The sequence below is a fragment of the Phalacrocorax aristotelis genome, chromosome 18 (assembly GCF_949628215.1).
Source record: "Phalacrocorax aristotelis chromosome 18, bGulAri2.1, whole genome shotgun sequence".
Lineage (NCBI taxonomy): Eukaryota > Metazoa > Chordata > Aves > Suliformes > Phalacrocoracidae > Phalacrocorax > Phalacrocorax aristotelis.
The window spans coordinates 8,032,380-8,050,954 of record NC_134293.1 but is presented as its reverse complement, the minus strand read 5'-3'; the positions used below and the strand labels follow the sequence as shown (position 1 = coordinate 8,050,954).

At 47.8% G+C, this 18,575-nt stretch overlaps 1 protein-coding gene across 5 annotated transcripts; it reads left to right on the top strand.

Annotated features, from left to right (window-relative positions):
- Positions 1 to 849: 849 nt before the first annotated feature.
- ORAI2 (ORAI calcium release-activated calcium modulator 2) lies at positions 850 to 13,821 on the top strand. 5 transcript variants are annotated; one of them, XM_075113167.1, is made up of 5 exons: positions 850 to 969; positions 2,670 to 2,715; positions 5,007 to 5,247; positions 11,310 to 11,846; positions 12,917 to 13,821. In XM_075113167.1, the coding sequence occupies exons 3-5, from the start codon at positions 5,020 to 5,022 to the stop codon at positions 13,019 to 13,021; spliced, it is 870 nt and encodes a 289-aa protein (XP_074969268.1). In that variant the 5' UTR covers positions 850 to 969; positions 2,670 to 2,715; positions 5,007 to 5,019; the 3' UTR covers positions 13,022 to 13,821. The 5 variants fall into 5 exon arrangements, with proteins under 5 accessions (XP_074969268.1, XP_074969269.1, XP_074969273.1 ...); XM_075113168.1 differs by having other exon boundaries at positions 851 to 969; positions 12,920 to 13,821; XM_075113170.1 differs by lacking the exon at positions 850 to 969 and adding an exon at positions 2,241 to 2,545 and having other exon boundaries at positions 12,920 to 13,821.
- The last annotated feature ends 4,754 nt before the right edge of the window (positions 13,822 to 18,575 follow it).

Below are 18,575 nucleotides of genomic sequence, written 5' to 3'. Positions count from 1 at the left end.
CAGGCAGAAGCGAATTCAGGAAGATGGGATTACAGTGAGATAAAGCTGACCCGTTGTGCCACTTTTCAGCATTTTATCCATCTCATTTTCAGGAAAGGAACTTCCTCCTCTTTCCCATAGGCCTGTCCCTATCCGTGCTCCTCCGATGGGTTTATCCAGGATTTCCTGCCGAGGAGATGCCGGCCTGGCTTCCCCAGCCCTCCCTTAGGCGGGGACCTTTCCTCCGCTCCAGCCGAAGAATGTTGCAGCTCGGTGGAGGGAGAAGCCAGCACTGCCTTTTGACCTATCTAAGGGTGACTTTTTGCTGTATAATAGTTGTAATAAAAGCAGATTTGCATCCTATTGCACCAATGCCTTCTCTGTGGAAAGATTTAGAGATGCATGCTTCAGACCTAGTCATGTTTTTATTGGGGGCGAGGGGGAGGTTTCACCCTGACCATGAGTTTAGGGAGCCGCAGAACTGATTTTTTTTTTTTTCCCCTACAGGTGCGTGTTCACAGAAGGAGCCCCCGAGGGCTGTGGCCCACCAGCTCCCAGCCCACTGAGGTGTGGCCGCATGGCCCTAGTGCGAGGGGGGACAGCCCGGGAGCCCAGTAACCGCTACGTACGTTCCCCTCTCTAGGGAAGGCGCCAACCTGCCCCCCGCCCCAGGGGGCGAGCGGGGCCCCGGCTCCTCCCCCCACCCCCGCCACCGCGGTGCTCGGCGCTGCACAGCGGGATGCGGTGAGGGGGCGTGTCGCTGGGCCCCGCCCCGCCGCCAAGGGGCGGAGTCTGGTGTGGCCACGGCCCAATGAGGCGGAGGTCACGTGCGGCGGGCGGGGCGGCTGCCCGCACCGCCCCATTTCCTGCGGGTCACGTGGCGGGTGCCCGGCGTTGCCTTGGCAGCAGCGGAGGCGGCTCCGGCGGCGGCGGCGGCTCCGGCGGCGGGAGCTCCCGGGGCGCCGCGCCCGGCCCTGCCCGGCCAGCACGGTGAGCTGAGACTCGGCCCGTGGGGCCGCGTCCTGCCCGGGTGGGGAGCTTAGTCCCGGAGGACTGTGGGGAGGGGGTGTCCCGTGCGCTGGGGTAACGGGCTTCATCCCCACCGGGGTGTTTGGGAGCGGGGCTGGTCTCATCCTGCATAGAGGGGAGCATCTTCTGCGCGGCGTGTCCGAGAGGAGGGGGTCTCATCCTGCCTTGGGGGGGGGGGGGGGGGCGGGTACGCCCCTCATCCCCGCATAGATTGGGGAACCCTGCTTTGGCGGGGGGACGCTGCGGGCAGAGAAGGGGGTCCCGTCCTGCTCGGCCGTGTTCTGGAGCTCCCTTGGGATGCAGAGGGCAGGTCAGCACGTGGGGGTCGTATCCTGACAAAGGGATCCTCTCCCTGGGGTGCTGTTGGGGAGGTCCCTCCTGCCTGCGGTGCAGGGAAGCCTCTGGGCTAGGGGGTGTTGGAAGGGGGGATCCCAGCTGCGGAGAGGGAGCGGGTCCCATCCTGCCTGAGGAGATGCAGGGGATCCTTGGGATGCCTTGGCCTTTGGTGGGAAGGATCCTACCTGTGAGGGGGTTGCATCCTCACCTGGGGGGGGGCCCTGTCTGAGGGTGTTGTTGAAGAGGAGATCCTCGCTGGGGGGGGGGTGGGGGTGGGGGGTGTCGCATCCTGCCCGGGGTGTGCTGAGAGCGGCTGGCAAAGAGGAGAAATCCCCTGCTCAGGTAGTGCCCCGGCCGGGGGGGGGGGGGTCCCCTGCTTGAGCTGCACTGTGTAAGGGGGGCAGTTACAGCTGTGGGGTGTTCACACCCTGCGTGGGTGTTGTGACATCCTGGGGTGCTGCTGGGGAGGTCCCAAGCCTGAAGAGGACATGCAAAGGAGTTTCCTATAGCAATGAGGACCAGAGCTTGGGAGGATCAGAGCAGGAGAAGAAGGGAGAGTAGCAGAGACCAGGGTTAGGCTTGGCCATGGTGCACAGACTCTTGAAGGATGCTATACAGGGGAGAAAGGTGCTGGTAGAAAGCTGCTGATCAGTCTCAGGGTGTGGGGCAGAAACCTGGGCCCCGGCGGGGGGCCGGTGTCCTGAAGCCAGGCAGAGAAGCTGACAGTGGTGCTGAGACTGCTGTGCGGGCCTCAGGGCACGCCGGCCCAGCAGCAGGACGGGGATCTGCATATCTCGGTGTCTGCTTCATTCCCTGCTGTGAAGAAATCCCCACACGTGCGCTTGCAACTGCACCGGTGCAGCTGAGATGTAAGACACGGCGAAGGCTTTCCCTGCTACGCTCGCTGCTCCAAAGGACAGCACTGGACAAATTAACAAAATCAATATGAGGCAGCAATTGCAGAGAGCATTCTGTCTTCAGCGGTGTGAAATGAAGTGGGGTCAAATGCATCAGTGGTGCAACGGAAGTGAGTAAAGACACAGCTGGGATGGACTTGGCCAGAGCTGGCTGTTAGGCTGAGGAAGAGGTCTCTTGGAGAAGTCCTGATTCTCCATCCAAAATTCAACAGCCCCGTGCAGGAAAGCCCTGTAAGATAGTTACTTCTGCAAGAGCGAGTGTCCTGAACCTTTAGCATTGCAAGGTAGGAACGTGAAATCTCCAGAATAACTCTCTTCTGGTGCAGATAACTGGCTGAAAAGTATTTCCAGAGTAAAACTGCTTAAGATACTGTGCATGTAAAATGCTTCTTTGGTCTTGTGTTTCAGCCCTTGGAGCCCTCCACTCAGTCGCTCCATGTCCTTAACCAGCAAGGTGAGTTTGCTGTCCTGTTACTGCTTGTTTGGTCTACATTTGTGTTTATGGATTTTATTCTGAAGCTGTTTACTTATTTGGGAACATCTCTTGATCTGCTCCAAACTGAAAATTCATCCTTGTGGTATTTTTAGCTTATTATTCTAAGGAAAGAAGCAGATGTGATTGGGTACTCTTGCTCTCCCTCTGTAACCTCTGAATTCATTTGTCTTTTCAGTGGAATTTGTCCCATGGATTGAAGTTTTCTATATACAAAATTCCTATGCATTTTGTGAAAATAAATGGCAGGGTAGGGGCCATTAGTGTCCCAGCTAAGGACAAAGCTAATAAATTCACCCCACAGTATACATTGCAGAATCCACACAGGATGTTGTCACAGGAAACAGCTCTGTAATTTTGCTGCTCACAGAATGCCTCTGCCCTGATCTTCCCAGGAGGCTTGGGGAGACTTTTTTCTCTTCTGTAAAATAGGTGATTCTTGCCTTTTCTGGAAACACAGAGCAAGCAGAGAAGTTTGTCCCTGTTATTCTCTTCTTGTTTTTATTGTTGTGTGGAAGTTCTTTCATGGTTTTGTTTCGGGGTTTTTTTTTTTCTTTTTAATAATTTGAACACTGCTGAGCAGTTCAGGAGCCATCCTGGAATTCTCCACGGGCTATAATAGTAGCCTTGTTAAAAACTGCCCAGAAGAACATGTCTCGTGGTCCTGCTGCCATCCTTATTATGTCTGAGGGGGCTGAAATCTGAAAGCTTACTGGGCTCAGGAGGGACAGACAATTTTACAACCTGCAATACACTATTTGCTGCTGCAGTCTAATCTTCCTTATTGTGCGTGGAACAGCTTTGTTCCTTTTGAGTAATAGCATTTAGAGTTGTGGAGAGTTGGTGACCTTTTTATGTTTGCCACTTCCTCAAATCTCACTGGAAACGTTGGTTTATTAGCTGTCACCATGTGGCCTGCATACGTGGAGAGCTGGGTGGAGCAGGGGGAGGATGCAGGCAGCACCGGGGCTCCTCTCAAGCGAACAGCAAGGTGCTGATGACCTTGAGGTGTGGCGCTGGGACTCATTAGTCCCACACCATGTGTGATTCTAGGCATGCATCTCCTCCTTCTAGGAGCTGCTAAGTATTTATAGCCAGAAAGGTCTCGTGTGGTGCAGCTCTGGTGTTGCTACCTGCCGCGGCTGTGGTGGTCAGTGGCGGAGCTGTGGATGTGGGGATAAGTCAGAGAATCATGGTTTCCATTTTTCAGAAGGCTGAGTTAAACATCTAGCTTCAGATGTTTGTCAGAGTTGAGAAATTCTTGCTCAAAACGTTTAGCGACTCCTGTTCTGTGTCCATGGATGACAGATCAGCAGAGCCTTGCGGCAGCAGCCTGGCTGAGCTGTGGTGTAAGGAGGGGGTGGTTTGGACCTCGCGCTTGTCTCTGCTGGCTGCTGTGGCATTCACCACCTGAAATATTCTTGCTGCTTTCTTACATCTTTCAGTGTAACCTCTTGAATCTGAAGACACTGAAACTACCTGGAAGGCAACTAGCTTTTCCCCTTGGAATTGTCTTTTCCTTTCCTCATGCTAAGAGCCACCGGTGGAAGTAAGGGAACAGGATTCTTGGTCAGATGTGGCTGATAAGTGGAGTGTGAGCAGTTCAGGAAATTTAATTCCCCACTGCAGGAGCTTGGGAAGTTCGTTTGTTAACCCTGTACGGCATTCAGCTGTATGACTATTGGGGAAGTGTGGGGAAGAGCTGTTGCCATCTAAACTAAGCTACAGTGAGCAGTGGTTAAAGTGAAAACCTGGTTTCCAAAGAAAGGGCAAAAAGTGACTCCTAAACACGTGAGCTGAAGTTACTTTGGTACTCTCAAGGAGATGCATTTGGAGCTAATCCATGATGTACTGTGAAATTAACTGTCAGCTTAAAACAAAATTACAAGATGGGTGCCCCATTTCCAAAGTTTCTTTATGTAAAACAACTTTTTTTTTTATTAGCAAGGAGGAATTAAAGGGGAAAGCTGAGATGTCAGCTTTGAAACGAAAAGCCAGATGCTGTGCAACCTTCCTGAATTCCTGCTGGAGTAGTTCCCAGGTTTCCTTGTGTAATCTTTCCTAGTTCTCATGGCCATTTTTAGCAATTACGGATGGTCCTTTCTCTGTTCTGTGCCTTGCAAGCATGGTGGTATTTGGTCCATCATTTTTCTACTGACTGAGGGTAACTTTGTTTAAAGGTAGCTTTTCCAGTAGTTGATGCTTGTCCTGTCTGTTACCTCCTTTTGGACATGACTCTCTTATTTCCTCAGCCTTTCTCTCATCATGAGTTCCGAATTAAATGTTCCAGTGGATCCTTCCACTCCTGCTTGCTGCTCTGAACCTGGCACAAAAGGCATGGATTATCGGGACTGGGTTCGGCGCAGCTATCTGGAATTGGTCACATCAAACCACCACTCTGTTCAAGCACTTTCTTGGAGAAAATTGTACCTGAGCCGAGCCAAGCTGAAAGCTTCCAGCAGAACCTCTGCCCTGCTGTCTGGATTTGCAATGGTATGTGTACTTTGTAGCAATGCTTTCTGGATAGTGAGGGTTTTAGTTCTGTAAAATCATCTATTAATCAGTGTCTTCCTCCTGTGTATAAGCAGGACGTACTGTTGTTTCCTGAAGAGGCAGGAGGCATCTGCCTGGGGGCTTCTGCTTGGCTGCTGCTGAAAAGTTTGAGGCTGGTTCTCTCAAGGCAGCTTGGATACATGAGGTGCCTAACAGTCAACCCACACGATCCCAAGTCAACCCTTTAAAAACACTAATCCCCTACCTGCACGTGATCCCAGGTGCTCCACCTGTGTTGCCAAACAATACGAGACCTGGGCTCTCCTTTGGCCCTGAGGCCAGTCATTGCTGGCTGCCTTTGGATGACATTGCATTTGGGTGTGGAGCTCCTCCCAGCCCCTGCAGTTGCTGTGGTCCTGAACATTATTTGAACTTCTATATGTGTTTTCTCAGGTCATGATGTCTAAAATAAGGTGGAGGTTGGGTCACAGTCTGCCAGAGCGAAGTTTGCATAGCGTGATCAGGGAGATCGTGTTATATGCTGAGGTGTGAGAAGAGGCCCTGCAGCCTCGGACCTGGTGTCAGAGGACTCTGTAGCCTGAAGGGAGCCAAACCTGGTATATTTTTGTCAGTGCTGCCTATTGAGAATAATCCCTGGTACTTGCTTTTCTCCATGCAGCACTTGGGTGTTACCTGGAAGCTACCTGCATAGGTCAAAACCACGTCAGGGAGCGAGCAAATACACAAGATGGAGATAGTCAGCGATCCAGTGCTTAGACCTGTCCGAGCCATGGTGTTAGCAAAACACAGCCGTGCTGTGTCGGTATGAGTCTCTTCATCTCCCCTCCAGTTCTTGCTTACTGGGAGTGAGAACTGAAACCTGTTTGGGAGAGGTTTTCTGCTCAGGAAATGGGCAGGTCTGGTTGTTCCTGAGGTCTGTCAGCTGAATGCAGAGAGGCAGAGGGCAGCGCCTGGGTGAGCAGGACGTGATGTGAAGATGTTGCATCTTGCAGCTCAGGAGCAGGAGGGAAGACAGATCTCAGGAACTTTCTGGATAGCTTTCCTTGTTTTATTTTAGCTTCTTCAGCTGTTTTTTCCTCCCCCAATCCACCAGAACATGATTCATCTGTAACATTACAACAGTCTTTTTGGGATGACAAAGTTGGTCACCCGAAGTGAAGTTGCAAAAATGCAAGCGGGGAGTTAAGTGGGGGCAGGCCGCTGGGAAGAGAGGGTGCTTGGTTGCTTTGCAGTTCTTTTCTGCTCGCTGACCGCATGGATGCGATGCTTGTAAAAACTTTTCGTGCAGCATATGTTTATTTGTAACCCAGACTGCGAGCTGAAATGTCAGAAGGTACCTCCTTATTTTGAGCAAGTTGAGTGCTCTCCTGCAGATTTTTTTCAGTCAGAAGCTTTCTTACTTTAAAAAGCAGCTCATGTGCTTGCCCTTCATGCCTCTGGGTTACTTGAGTTCTGCATCAGTCATTTGTGACTGTTCTCTTTAACATGATTATTAAAAATGAATGTTTTGTAGTGTTGTGAACTCTCGCTCTATCTAGGCAGTGTGGTTAGCCAAGCCAGGTGCCTGGGCTGGGGTGTGCTATCGCTAGCATCGCTGGGGCTCGGGGACTTGCAGCCCACCCACGCTGCGGGGCTGAACCACCTATCTGAAAACAAAGCGTGCCTTCTCAACTTGAGCAACAGGAAGCTGCTGAAAGCCCTTGGCAAACATGCAGAATTAACCATTTGACTTCTATTCTCTTTAAACTGTTTAAAATGCTAGTCAAATAAACACATTGTTATAAGTAGTGTACACAAGTAGTATAATCACCAGCTTACGATAATAAGTACACCTGAAACCAGTAATTGTATTAAATAAAAATTTTTGCAATAAGGAATTTTCTTTATTAGCAAGCTTTTTCCCAGCTGATCATACTGGACCTTCCAGTGAAAGCTGAGGTATTTTATTCCTACCAGGCCATTTCTCCGCTGGTAATTTGGCACGCAGGTATTTGGTACACGGATATTTACTGTCTATTAAGAACATCTATTTGGCTATTGGTGAGAGTAGAGAAGCTATTTAGAGTTAAATAAGTTTTCCTGAAGCCCTGTGTACATTTAACTATGTAAACAAATGTCATACAGGGCTTGGCTATTGCTTTATTTACTTCCCTGTCAGTCTGTCTGATTCAAGCCAGTTCCATACTGGCTGAAAATTATTACAAGCTGATGGATATTTAATCAACAGGCGGTGGCTTTGATCCAGCTTCTTCTGGACAGGCTGCAAAATAATGTGAACCTTCCTTGTTATTCGATGCTATCTCTGGTATTTCTGGCAGAGTTGGGCAGATCAGGAGGACGTGGGTCCTTTGCAGTGCCAGGTCCATTTGGAGGTGGGCTGTAGGGCTACTGCGTTTGCCCCAGGGAGACTGCTGATGAAGGAAGTTCAGAGGGAGCTTAGAAAGCCTCCTTAATCATTTTCCTGGTGGAAGTAAGAGCTATTACCGCTAGTCAGTCTTCTCGATACTTGTCCAATTGCTACAGGATGTGTATTTGATTAAAAAAAAAAAAATCCAACAGATCTACTGGAGTGATTGTTTTTAGCGGCTGCCAAACCATCTGTGTGAATGTAACATGGTTTATGTTAAGCCATTTGTCATCCTTTTGCCTGATACTATCTATCATGGTCTACATTTCTCAAGATGAGCATCATCATTGTTGTGGACAATTGGGCTATACTGCTCTAAAAAAAACCCCACAATTGCATGTAATTTAATTGCAGTTTAATTCTCAGATGTTCTGAGTACTTGGTCCTTTAGTAAACCTGCGAGCATGGAGTTCAACAGGGTGATTCTCAAGCTTAAAATTAAACCTATGCTGAGATACTCTGCGGTTCAGCAGAGCGCTCAGTGCCTTGCAGGTCAAGCCCGTGACACCTTGGCTTCCGGTAAGAGGTTGCAATAAAGGGGGCTGTTATCACGGAAGCATATAATAGTATCAAACATGCCACATTAATAATTTTATGGACTAAGCAGCACATTTAATGATTTTTAAATGGGTTATGTCAGCTTGTCCTCTTTCTCTTATCCTGGTCGGAGAATGACATGATGGTCTGTATGGGGTAAAGTGATAAGAGCTCACTCACCTTTCCAGTACTTGCTTGTTCGGATTAAATGAATTGTTTTTCTGCCTTGCTGCCCTGTCTGGATTGTTGATGTTTTTCCCTGAAATACCTCTTACTGAGCCATCAGTCAGTGTTAAAAATTCATCACATTGCACAGCTGAAGCTAGCCCTAGGGAATACGTTAGTCTGGGAGGAAACATCCAATTAGCTGAAAAGCGCTGCTCATGTGGAGGATAACAAGTAGAAATTGATATGTTGACATCAGCCAGGCTTCCAGCTTTAATATAAAGCTATAAATTGAATATGCAGGTACAATTCCTATTCAGCTTGTTGAATACCATGTCTCTGGGTATTACAGCACCCAATAATGAACAATATACCTGAAGCTTTCCCTGGCTCATAGGGTGTGACTGACAGCAACAGCACTGGACAAATTCATTGTACAGAACAGTGCAGCAGAGAATAAGTTTGATCTCCTCCTTCTCAAATCGATATAGGGGAATCTGCAAAGAGAACAAACGCAAGGCAATGTGGCATGTATTTTAGTTAAATTGACCCTGCAAAAGATGGTGAAGCCAGTCCTGCATTACTATTTTCTCTGCCTTATGACAAGAGCTACTGTAAACCGCAAACAGGAACCTTTAAAAAACAACAAAAAAGTAAAAACTGCACATGTTCATTGATGCCGTGAAAAGCCAAAATCATGACATAATATTCTGAACAACTATTAAGCAGGTATTCTGTATTGCAGCGCTGGACGCGCAGGGGGTCACTCCTCCTCGTGTGTGCCTGCACAGGGTTAGTTGCATAGCTTTACATAGGCTTTACATACATATTCATTAGTTTTCTGAGAAAAGATACACATATTCATTTTTCAATAACTCATTATCATATGCAAATGTCCTTTGCACATGCCTGTTGGTGTCTCGGGGTGGTCGTCAGGGGTCTCTGGATGAAGGATATACTCTTCCTCACTGTGTCCGCTAGATAACTTTTGCTTTCATGCGAACTCAGTTCTGAGATCACGTATGTACTGTCCTTGAGGGGTGGTCTGTTCTGGGTTAGTGTTTGCTCTGTGGTTCCTTATCTTTATGGTTCTGTACATCTGCTTTTCTAAGGTCAAATGTCGTCATTGTAAATTTGTTTAGAAGCTTCTTGTCTTGAAGCCTTTCTGACTCCCCCAAAGCAACAAGTTTTAGTCACAACAGCTCTAACTCCATCATCATAATCGGAACAGAAGTCTGGAAATGTCCACAAACTGCCACAATATTTTTGGTGCCTCTAATGTCCTAAATAGTTGATGTAGGTATAAAAACTGGACTTGCAGAGGTTGACCATTTGCTGCCCCCAGCATACACATTATGTCTTGATTGCCACTAAACTTGTTCAGACTCGACTGTGATCCCCTCATTCAGGCTGCTGATGGTTTCAGAGTAAATGCAGGTAAGGCAGCAGTCATGCCAAGATAGGCACTTGCTTCAATCCCCTTTGGTCCTTTTCAGGGTTACTCACAGGGAGAACATGAGCACACCCCTAATCTTCCAGTGCCTAAATTATATTATTAATGAGTAATGCCAGAGCGAATGGGGCAGATTTGTACACAGAGCCTGAAGTGGCTGCTCAGTGGTGGTCTCATGCAAAGTCTGGATAGAGTAATGAGTTTGTTGTGCAAAAATCATCTACCCCCCAGAATGGAGCTGCTTGTTTGGATTTTGCCTTCTCCTGATGGCCTTGAGAGGCTCTGCCCTGAGGCAGGCATCCAAGCATCAGCTTCTCCTTTCCTTAACGCATTCAGCAAGCTGTGCCATGCTGGAGCAGCACGTTGCCTGGGATCACCAGAGGTTTTGCCTGCTACCAGGCAAGTTGGTATCCGTGAGAATCATGAAGTGCAGCTGCAGATCCAAGCAAGCTGCTAGAGAGTTACTAGAGAGGAATGTTTGGTAGTCTTGTCCACTGTTTTTGTAGCTTCTCTTAGCACAAAGCTGCTGCAGTCCTTTCGGGGATGCTCCCACACAGAAGTACTCTTTTATTTCACAGGTTGGTTAAGTAATTTTACCAGTTCTGCTAAAACAGATAATGGGCCTGTACAAGGACTCCCGTTCTGATCTCGGAAGAGCCCCTTGCTCTCTTGTGCTTATTCTGCTTGTTAAGCTGTATTTGATTAAAGAAAAAATAGGCAACTTTAGAGACTTGCTATATGAAAGCTCTTGTTTTGAGAAAACAGATTCCTATCTCAGTTGTTGAACACACCCATAAGCCAGTAGCTGTCCACTTCTGTTGAGCATATTAGTAAGTTATTAGCTCTCAAGGGAGAAATTCGAGGATATAAATAACTTGTATCTGGGCATATCTGTAATTAAAATGAACATACAATGCTCTCAGAGTAAAAGTCAGCTATTTTAACTGCAGACTAACTTAAACTGTGAAGTAGCTTGTGTGCTTCCCATGGGGGGTAGTAAAACCTTGCTGGCCGCTGGCCAGAAATGCTGCTTGCTTTTCCTTTTCTTTATGTGCCTGAAGTTGAAACTTCCTGCACTGCAGCTGCAAGCGGTGAGCGGAAGGAGAACGTGCGATGGCCGCGTGGGCTAGCAGGCTGTCGGCTGCCTCCGAGCTCCGCTTGTTGTCTAATGAGTTCCTTCTGTTGTGTGTTTGGTTTGATGCAGTTCGTATGGCTCATGGTTGCAAAAAGAGATATGTTATTTCAGAAAACTACAGCAGAGAAATGCGCACATGAGCCTTCAGAAAGGCCAAGCTGCAGACTGCATGTACACCTTCATGGGAAATGGGAATGATCCATCTAGGCTGCCATTCTGAAAAGCACTTGAGTGCGTACTTGACCTTAGGTGCTCTTCCTGAAATAAGATGCTTTCCTGGATGAAAGCCTCGAAAAGACGAAAACTAGCAGCTGTTGACAAGCTTTTTGTTCCTTTCCCCCCAGGTTGCCATGGTGGAGGTGCAGCTGGAGATGCAGTACAAGTACCCCCAGATGCTGCTGATCGCTTTCAGTGCCTGCACGACAGTGCTCGTGGCAGTTCATCTCTTTGCCCTTCTCATCAGCACCTGCATTCTGCCTAACGTGGAAGCAGTGAGCAACATCCACAACCTGAACTCCATCAGTGAGTCCCCGCATGAGCGCATGCATCCCTACATTGAGTTGGCGTGGGGCTTCTCCACTGTCTTGGGGATCCTCCTTTTCCTTGCGGAAGTCGTGCTTCTGTGCTGGATAAAATTTCTGCCTGTAGGCTCCATCCTGAAAAATGAGACCACCAATGTCGAGAAGCCCAGCAGCCATGCAGGTTGGCAGTCAGCACTGGTCTCCACCATCATCATGGTCCCAGTGGGTCTGATTTTTGTCGTCTTCACTATTCACTTCTACCGCTCTTTGGTGCGGCACAAAACGGAGCGCCACAACCGAGAGATCGAAGAGCTTCACAAACTGAAAGTGCAGTTAGACGGGCATGACAGAGGCATGCAGGTAGTGTGACAGAGAGGCAGAGGCTGCTTCCAGCAAATCCGCTCAGCTAAGGCTAGGAGCAAATACCTGTTTTGCTAGTTGGTGAGATGCACCAGTGATGGATTGTCTTGAGGCTTAAACATGTAAACGCTAATTGCCTGCCGTATATAGCTGTGGGTTCTAGTGCTGCTTCAGATGCTGGGGTCTCTGTCGTGTTTCTGGTCCTACACACTTGCGTACTTAAGTTGACGCTGCCATGGTGTTCAAGGTCAAAACTTCATCTACCTTTACATGGGTTCAGGTAGCCAGAAATCTGTATTTTTTACAAATGCAATATTCTGTTGCCAAAACTAAAACTATATCAGCTGCCCAAAAAGCCAGTGTGTGTGTAGGACCTGTCTTACGTGTCAGAACACCGTGGCTGTCAGTGCAGCAGCAATTAGCTGGCAGCTTGTTTCTAGAGCTGAGCTGGTTAGTGAGGGTATCTGCAGCTGACTTGAGGACATCCAGGAAAGCACAACAGAAACTGTCAGTATTGATCGGCTTTGTTCCAAAGCAAGTGTTCCATAAATACATAACGAGGAAGAAATCAGCCTTAGCTTTTATGTTCTTTTCTTGCTATTGCTTACTATATTTTTACAGCTGGGGAGGTAGATTTTCGAATTGGAGGAGGCTGGGAAGTTCTGTCATACTTTCTTCAGCAGCATTTATCACTTCAGATTGAATGAATGCCAAGATCATGTGTTTTTTCCCAGTAAGACACAAGAGTGCCCAGGGAGGGCTTACAGGTGTTTTAGTTTTAACAAGGACATTCTTAAAAGAGAACAGTGACAGGGAATTTAATGAGTCGAAGCTTTGAAGGACTAGAAAAGCAAGTTTCAAGGAGGTAAGGAGTGACAGCATATAGCATATTGTAGAAATCTGTCACTATGTTGTCTCCATTTATGTATTATTGCAATGTCTTTGCCTGGTTTGCTGGAGAGAACAAGCCCCAGTCCTGCGTATTTTATCAGTTGTTTGGGTTTGGTTTTTTTTGTCAGCTGTAGCATTTGTCTGTCAAAAATGAACGCTTCCTTCTCCCTCCACCAAAGCAGGCAACTCCTCTGGTGGAACCTGGAGCTGTACCGGCAAGTCTGACAGAGCTGGATCCGGCAGGAGAGCTGTGTGCCATTAAAGAGCTATCACGTGTCATTTGAACGGACTTTGGTTTTTTTTCAGCAGCGGATAAAATGACACTTGCACATCTGTATTGCTTAACAAGGGAAGCTTGTTAATTCTGTAGCATCCTTTTGGGTGAAAACTTCTGTAAAACTGCTTTTATGATTTATGGTAACTTTATGGAGGGAAAAGAGTGTTTTGCAATCATCAGCTCTTTTAAGGGAAAGTAAGACGATTTCTGCCACCAGGGCTGAAAGAAACATAAGCGTGTTTTCTTGGCCCTGATCCTGTGCCGATTTCCTGCTCTGCACTCAAACATTGCAGTTTGAGTCTCCCAGGCCTTACAGGTTTCTTAAATTGTTAAGGATATTTGTAATGTTCTATTTAATCCTGGTCCCTTATTCCACTGGGATTTGAGAAATTTAATGGCAGTGTATTACATGTCAGCTTCCCAGAATGGAGCGTACACACAAATCCCAGCACATCAGGGTGAAACTATCCCTGTATTCCTCTCTGGCAAGGGCCTTGGGAACCCAACTCTCATGTCTCTTGTTTACAGGCGAGTTTGAGCGTTGCTGAACAAGTTGCTTAGCACTGTGTCTGTGGCTTTCATCTGTTGTTCTTGCTGCAGTTGGCATGTACCATATTGGCTGATGTGCAGCAAAGAAAATAGTCTTTGTGTGCTACATGACTAGTCTGTACTTATGCACGTAAGCAAAAAATAAGGAGTGTCCTCCAGGAAGCGGGTGGTCATGAAATTCATACGATCTCCCCAGGAGCCTGCCCTCTCTCCCTCCTCTTTTCACCACAGTAAAAATTAAAGGTTTATACAACAAAATCAGAGTTGCGTTTTCTGCCAAGTATTACACACATGGGCTCTTCTACCAACAAAATTTCTATTGTGAGGCCAGAGCCAGACCAGGTAAGATGAAACTTTCATTTGTACTTTCAGTCTCTTTTAATATCAGTAATAATAGGACTCGGTGTGCTGTGGAGCTTAAGAGGTTCAGAAAAATATTGAGCCATTTCAGTAATCTAAAAAAAAAAAAATCAAGTTTCACAGTGTGCATACAGTGCTGTGAAAGCAATGCAGCTCATTTGGAAACTGCCAAATCATTCCTTTAATTCTTTGCAAATGTAATGAACTTCAGCAAATGGAGAAACGCAGCAGAAACTGTACTTTAATTTTGTAGAATAACTTGGTGAGGCTTTGGTGGGATTGGAATCCAGATAAGCCTCAAGGCAGCAGATCGGTGACTGGAGTGGGATCACCTTACTCTGGCAGGGAGCCTGAGGTATGGTTTGAGATGGTGTCCCAAGGGTGAATGCACTTAAAACAGAAAAATAATGAATGTGCTTTCCCATCTCTGCTCACAGCTTGCTTTCTTGTGTCTCTCTGGCAACTGAGTCCTCCCTTCTATGAGAAGCCCAAGGGAGTATTTTTGCTCTTTGACTCTGGTGTCTGGGATGTCTCTAGGTTACCCATCACCTGCGTGCTCTAACTCGTCTTTCCCAACAACAGCATTTGCTTTTCTCGTTCCTGCCTCCCTTCCTCCAACTTGTTTACATTTTCACCACCGTTAGGACCAGAATTGTATTGTGGAAAGGTTGCCTGTGGTATCAGCCATGGGAGTTCATCCGTAAAAGAGTAGGGATGTTGTACTTGTCCAGATGGGTGTTTGCTACAGCGCTAGAAAATCTTCCTTGCTTCTGCTGCTGCCTCTGTGGCTGTCAGCAGGACTCCCATCAGTCAAGTGTGGAGATGCCTGCCTTTCCACACCGTCGCTGGTGTCCCAGCGGGGCTGGCAGCACGCTCTGTCATGTCCGGGTTTGCCTGCCGGTGTCTGGCCACGTCTGTCCTGTGCTGTCACCTCTCTGTCATTCCTGGGGCGTCTGTCATTCCTGGGATCTCCCAAGGTCTGCATGCCTCATTCCTGCAGTGCTTGCACAGGGATGCTTCTCCCAAGAGTCCTACCCTCGGGCTGGGATGTGTGTCGAGGAGCTCCCCCGACGTGTGTTAGCTCGTATGTAAGCTAACATGTACCAGCCTTGGGCCTCTGGGCGCTGTAGTTTCGGATGGCTGTTGCCCTAATTCTAGCCCCCTTGGGCTGTGACTTTCTGGACCAGGTCTTGCCCTGTTTGGGCCACTTCTTCAATTTCTGCAGTGGGGTTTGCCTTGGCTTGCTGCAGGGGAGAGCCACGATCTCACTCCGGAGTCCTGAGTCCTCTTTCAGATTTTTTGACAGTTTTTGCCCAGCATAAAAATGCCTCTGCAGGCTCCAGCACTGCAAAGTGCTCCAGACCCTTGCTAAAGTGGGGAAGGAGCTGTCAAGGACAGGGGTATGGCCCTGCCTCATACTGTTCCTGGACACCTGCCTTGGTTTAGGAGGTGACTCCTCTCTCTCCTTGCCCAATTAGCAGGAGTCAAGACTGGGCACGAATACGAGCCAGAGGGAGCTGTGGGAGCTGGAGCAGGATCAGGTTCTCCCTTCGCTGTGGTTAGCGGCTCCCTATTTTTAACGTTGCCCTGAGGCAGGCCTGGCTCTGGTAGCTGCTGCCCCGTTGTTTCAGTGGATATGTGACTCTTGGGGAGGCTTTATGACCAGGGAAGCTGGAGCAGATGTTGGATTTGACCGTCTGGGCCTGACCCACGTGACAGATGAAAGCGATACTGTGCAAGAGCCCCGGCAGGAGCGCGCTCTGCAGTAAGCGCTCAAATATGTGGGAGTGTTTATAGAGCTGGTAGCGTGGTGCAGCTGCAGAGTGAACATCCTTCAGTTCCCTGATGCTGGGACTTTTGCCACGGGGACGGCGACACTGGGCTTGGAGGTGCAGGGTGCCCAGCCAGCTGCGGGACTGGTTGCTTGCACTTCACATCTCCTCTTGCCTTTCCATGGCTTTCCATGGGATTTCATAATGTCCTTTCTCTTCTTTCCCTGCCTTAAACAAAGGCAGGCTTCTGTAGCTTTGTTATCTTCTAAATCTTGTATCTACTTTTAAAACAGCTTCCTCAATGCCTGCCTGTGAGCTGCAATCTCAAATTCAGATCCCAGCACAACTGGGCCAGCGGGGCTATTTTCTGATTAACTTCTCACGGTCTGTCTCCTCTGCACCCATTTCAAACCAAGCTGTTTCAGTAATCGCTGACTGGCTGAATTTGGGAAGCATTCCCATGAATACCTGTCTGTACAACTGGGAGCTTGCCCTCTGCCCAGGGCTGTAACAACGATGAGTGCTAAGTGCTAGGGAAAGAAAAAAAAAGTATCTCTGTATTTTAGCTTTTCCTATTCTTGTTTTATCTTTGCATGAACAATATTTAATGTAGAAAAATGTTATCTGAGTTATTGTCCAGTTGCCTGAGAGAAACTGGATAAACTTGCCAAGTTTTATGCTTCTTGCTGATTTCAGACTGATTCTTTGAAAGGCAGCTCAAGTCCTCCAGCATCCTCTATGGGTTAACTTGGGTTTTGCCTTTTTTTTTTTTTTTGTAATTAAAAATCTTGGTCGGATATTATCCTTGTCCTTTCAAAATACACAACCAGATAACAACTAGATGCGCTTCCTTTTAATGAGGGCCTGGTTCTTGGTATGCGTTTTACAAATGCTAACCTTGGTTAAGAAGATAAACAGCTGTGAAAGGAATTCTTATAACATGAAGACCGTTAAAGTCTGTCGTAATAATAGTAGCACAGTAGCCAAAATTACTTTTAAGAGCTAATTAATTAAGAATAAAACCTCTATATACTTTTCTCAGATTTCTGATATTTGACAATCCAAATGAATTTTAAATGTTCTGCAGCGCTGCAATTCTGGCTTTTTAGGAGAGAATGTACTTAAAGTTTCATAAAGTAATACAGAACCGATGGGTATGTAATTGCATTTTGATCTAAGGTGATGCCCAAGAGGCTGTTTAACAGCTGGAAAATGTCAAAAGATAGACATAGCAATGACTGTGTAGTGACTAGATTAAGTTTTGGACTTCAAAATAATCTAGACAAAGCCCTCCATTTTTGGCTCAGAATATAATTATTTGCATTTTTTTAAAATTCATCAACTAGGAGGAGCTGGAATTTTCTGGCAGGAACAGCAGCTTCCCGTATAGTTTGATCGAGGCAGAAAAATTCAGCTAACAAATGCAGAACACAAAATGAACTAATATTGTTTTATCTTGTTATTGTGGCACTCTGATTCATTGGAAGCCATCATCTGCTTTCACTGCGAAGCAAATGAAGCGGCATGTACGCACACAGAAAGTATTTTAACAGTCTGAAAGCGCAATATAAATCTAAAAGGGAGCATTGGACGTAAGGGCCAAATATTAATGGAAATACTTGACTGCAGCAGTTTGCTCAGCAAAGAGCCTGTTGCAGGAGAGGCTCAATACTGAAAGGGTGATGAGGATATGGGCTCAACGCTTGCTTTATCTATGAAAGCCTGCCCTGGGTTTCCTCCCATACTGTGGCTTTGTGCTGAGCTCCAGCAGACTGCCAGCTGTGTCCTCCTGCTTGGCCAAATGTCCTCTGCTCCAATGGCAGCTCTAGGCACTGGCCTGCGGACATCAGGCTCTCTACAGCTGCTGAGCCCTGCGGACACCAGCGGCACGGTGCTGATCACATCAGCCTGCCGGCAAAAGGTTAGGGACTGCTATTTTGAGAGCACAAGGCCCTGCTTTTGGGAGTGAGCTGGAGAAGTTCAATACTTGAATACTGTGTTCAGTTTTGGGCCCCTCGGGACAAGAAGGCCCTGGAGGGGCTGGAGCATGTCCAGAGAAGGGCAGCGGGGCTGGGGCAGGGTCTGGAGCACAAGTGTGCTGGGGGGCGGCTGGGGGAGCTGGGGGGGTTTAGCCTGGAGAAGAGGGGGCTGAGGGGAGCCCTTCTCGCTCTCTGCAGCTGCCTGAGAGGGGCTGGAGTGAGGGGGGGGCTGGTCTCTGCTCCCAAGTCACCAGTGACAGGATGAGAGGAAACGGCCTCAGGCTGCATCGGGGAGGTTTAGATTGGATATTAGGAAAAATTTCTGTACTGAAAGAGTGGTCAGGCATTGGAACAGCTGCCCAGAGGGGTGGTGGAGTCACCGTCCCTGGGGGTGTTCAAGAAGTGTGTAGACATGGCACTTTGGGACATGGTTTAGGAGGCCTGGGGGTGTTGGGTTGATGGGTGGACTAGATGATCCTAGAGGTCTTTTCCAGCCTCAATGACTCTATGATTCTAAGTTGCAGTGTATGCGAAATTTCCGGGGATAAAGTTCGCTGTGAGCGAGGGTGGCCTGCCTGTTGCATGTTGGCTGGCTGCGTTTGCAGTGACGGGGTTCTGTCAGAGAGGGCATGCTGTGACTGCTGAAACTGGTGCTGGAGCGTGTCAGTGACGCTCGGCAGCCAGTCTGGATGGAGGTTTGGGGTTTAGGACTCCTCATGGGAACCCTGCTTCTGGGTTCCTGTTGGAAATGCCATGTAGATGTCCACAACGGTTTAAATACTGGGCTAAACTAAAACTAGTTCACTGCAGCCATAAAGGACTGTAATTGTATCTGGTAGCTTAAACTGATAAAAAAATACACTGATTCACCCAACTGATTTCTAGTAACTGTTGGGTGAAG

What these genes read in the sequence shown, in the direction of transcription:
- ORAI2 (XM_075113167.1), top strand. Translation starts at nt 5,020, where the DNA reads ATGAGTTCCGAATTAAATGTTCCAGTGGATCCTTCCACTCCTGCTTGC. An exon ending in TGCTGTCTGGATTTGCAATG is followed by an intron (nt 5,248 to 11,309) that starts GTATGTGTACTT and finishes CTTTCCCCCCAG; the next exon opens with GTTGCCATGGTGGAGGTGCA. An exon ending in GGCATGACAGAGGCATGCAG is followed by an intron (nt 11,847 to 12,916) that starts GTAGTGTGACAG and finishes CCTCCACCAAAG; the next exon opens with CAGGCAACTCCTCTGGTGGA.